Source organism: Amphimedon queenslandica, unplaced genomic scaffold (assembly GCF_000090795.2).
Source record: "Amphimedon queenslandica unplaced genomic scaffold, v1.1 AMPQUscaffold_12855, whole genome shotgun sequence".
In the NCBI taxonomy this organism is placed as follows: domain Eukaryota; kingdom Metazoa; phylum Porifera; class Demospongiae; order Haplosclerida; family Niphatidae; genus Amphimedon; species Amphimedon queenslandica.
This window is the reverse complement of record NW_003546909.1, coordinates 17,558-20,569: the sequence shown is the minus strand read 5'-3', so window position 1 is coordinate 20,569 and position 3,012 is coordinate 17,558. Positions and strand designations below refer to the sequence as shown.

The 3,012-nt window shown below is 30.4% G+C and overlaps 2 protein-coding genes across 4 annotated transcripts in view; one reads left to right on the top strand and one right to left on the bottom strand.

The window, feature by feature from the left end:
- The window catches only part of LOC109586505 (uncharacterized), an 11,955-nt gene that overhangs the window by 1,735 nt on the left and 7,208 nt on the right, over positions 1 to 3,012 (top strand). The gene's annotated exons all lie outside the window — the stretch shown is intronic.
- The window catches only part of LOC109586508 (uncharacterized), an 11,672-nt gene continuing 10,895 nt past the window's right edge, over positions 2,236 to 3,012 (bottom strand). For both annotated transcript variants that reach the window (XM_020002704.1, XM_020002706.1), the window contains 2 exons: positions 2,594 to 2,699; positions 2,236 to 2,520 (listed from right to left, as the gene is read on the bottom strand). In XM_020002704.1, the coding sequence (XP_019858263.1) occupies positions 2,393 to 2,520; positions 2,594 to 2,699 (234 nt within the window). In that variant the 3' untranslated portion in view covers positions 2,236 to 2,392. The remainder of the gene's footprint in view (positions 2,521 to 2,593; positions 2,700 to 3,012) is intronic.

Sequence of the window (3,012 nt, the reverse complement as noted above, 5' to 3'; positions counted from 1 at the left end):
ATGATTTACTTGAGGAGAATGCTAAATTGAAGGGTACAATAGACACATTAGGTATATACTAATTATTATTAATTATAATTATTGATAATTTAAAGGTATCTCATATGAAGGTAGAGAAGTTGATGAAAGCAATAAGTCATCAATAGAATCATCAGGTATAATGAGATTCATGTTTTGAGACATGATATCTATGAATATTGTCATGTGTGAATTTTGAATGAATACATAATATAGCTGAATTGTTGTTCCTAATAATTTAATTGGATCATTTTTATTATTTAGAGTCTGAGAAGAAAGAGAGTAAAAAGAAGATGACAAAAGCAATGCAAATGGAAATAGATCATTTACGATCATCTCTTCAAAGCAAAACAGGTATATATACAGACATACTTAATACTGTATAATGAGAATACAGTACAGCTGTGTTTAGAGTATCCTTATTGCTTGTACATTAATTTGTTATAGTAGGAGGATGATTGTATATACTCAATACTAATACTGGTCCTTCTTACAGCACTTAAATAATATGCAAATTATTGATAATTATTATTTTAAAAATAGCAACCATTTTTTGATTTGTATTAATGACTAGGAATAGAGGAAACGTTAATTGGAGTAGAGACAGCATTAAATGAAAGAGAAAAGGAGATAGAACAGTTACAGGAAAAGATATCATTAATGAATATACAACAACTGAAAGAAACTTCAATTACTCTTAGTATGTATTACATTATATTAACATAATGACTAGTACTGGTATTTTAGGAAAGGATCAGTCTACACAATATATGGATCCACCAAAAGGACCAGTTTATGTAGCTATTGTTGACTGGGAGGCAAGGAATAGTACTCAGCTTTCAATCAAGAAAGGAGAGAAACTTGAGATCAAAGAAGAGCGTACTAGTGGATGGTGGCTAGCAAAATCATTAGATACTGATCAAGAGGGAGATGTTCATATTAGTGATATTAAGAAAGATGAAGAGAGTGAACTGTCAACATTGGAATCACTTCAACTATTTCATTATGCAATGACAGAAAATGTTGATGTACCTAAAATCAAGGAAATTAAGACGAGGAGCAACGTTGAGAGAACAAGTCTCTTTTTATCATTAATTAAACAAGATTCAGTTCTGCTAGATCAACTTAGAAAAAAACAACATGGTAATATATATTTATATGTACTAATAATCTATCGAGTATTTTGAGGGTATTAAATATTGCCCAGACCTGTAGTTTCAATGCTGTTTAATTTTGAAAATCAATCAAAATTAAGGTGTTCCAGGATAGGAATTTTTGTATTCGTATCAATTTTTTGCAAAATGCAAACTTTTGTACATTATAAAAATAACCAGCTATACAGAAGTGTTGTTTGCCTTATCCATTAAAGTTATGATATTTAAGAATTAGACTTGATAATACAGTAATTAATTATAATTGTTTATGTATTCAGGAAAACCAAAAGCAATTAGGTGGTATGATGATGGTGTTGAACTGACTTCTCCATCTTTAATACAATGTCAAGAAGTAGTTTCTCTATTAACATACAAACATACGGACATTATCATCAACAAATCATCTTCTGACGTTGTGTGTGATCTGTTACCAGTTTTATTACGAAATGAAAAGGTGAAGCACTTGAGAATACGAGGCACTCAACTAACACAGGACTGCATCTCATCCTTATGTAACTTACTGGCTAATAATAAATCATTATTAATTTTATTTCTTACTAACTGTTCCATTGATGACAAAGCAGTTGCTGATATTACAAACGTACTACAAACACACAATAACACACTTAAAGGATTATTCTTCCTTAGTAATGCTTGTATTACTTCAGTTACTGCTCAGTCCTTTTCTGAACTAATTATCAACAATTCAACATTAGCTGGATTACAAATAACAGACACTTTAATATCGTCTGATGGAATATTACTAATTCTTCAATCGTTAACAATTAATAAAAATATGAAGCTACTTTTAGATGTAGAAAACAAAGACAGATGCACAGAATATCATGACTATGATATTATAAAAGACAGATTATTATTTTACTAATAATTAATTAGTAAAAATTTGTATTTTGCTTTTTATTGGCGATGCTGACTCATCAATTATTTAATAATATTTAATTTAAACACAAAATAATTGGCAAAGTGATTTATGATAAACACGTACAAAAACAAGTAATTACAAAATAATGATAATAATGATACTAATAATTGCGTTCACCCATTTTAATAATAAATTATTATTGCAATCAAAGACAATTAAAATAAAATAGAAGAGAATAGTACAACCAGCTTATTGGGCAAGCAGTGCATGTGTCAGTTGTTATTACAATAATAATAATAAATAATTATTAATTTATTATCTTATTATAACTGAACTATTATGATGGTCCTTTGTCCCCTCCCCCTCCTCCACAGCATCCTCCCTTAGCACATGGTGTATCAGTCTGTCTTAAGAGAGAGGCACCAGCTGGTAAACTAGTTAAACAATCTGGTGGTAACTTACAAGCTATGAGATAAGAGAGAGAGAGAGATTATGTTACAATAGTACATACTACAGTACATCATTAGTAGCTACTCACTTATTTCAATGAACATTTCCTCAACATTCCTAGCAGTGAGGGCACTAGTCTCTCCAAATATGGCATTAACTTCTGATGCATAAGTCTGACCTTGTTCAGCTGGAATCTGAGAGGAGAGGAGATGGGAGGAAGGCCCGGAGAGAAAGGAGAGGAGATAAAAGGAGAGTGTATAGTAGAGAGAGAGGATTTATTACATTTTCTTATTCATATGTACTTATGCTGTGTAGAAAGTTTGAGCTGATTCATGATTTTCTACTTTTCGACCATCTTAAACTGTAATTAACAGATTTTTTCAGATTTTATTAATGTAAAAATCCACATTAATTTTGGGCCCAAAACTTTTCACTATATTTTAATCATAATAGTTTACCTGCCAAAAGCTCCTTATGTGTTGATAATCCTCAATGGTTCAAAGCTAG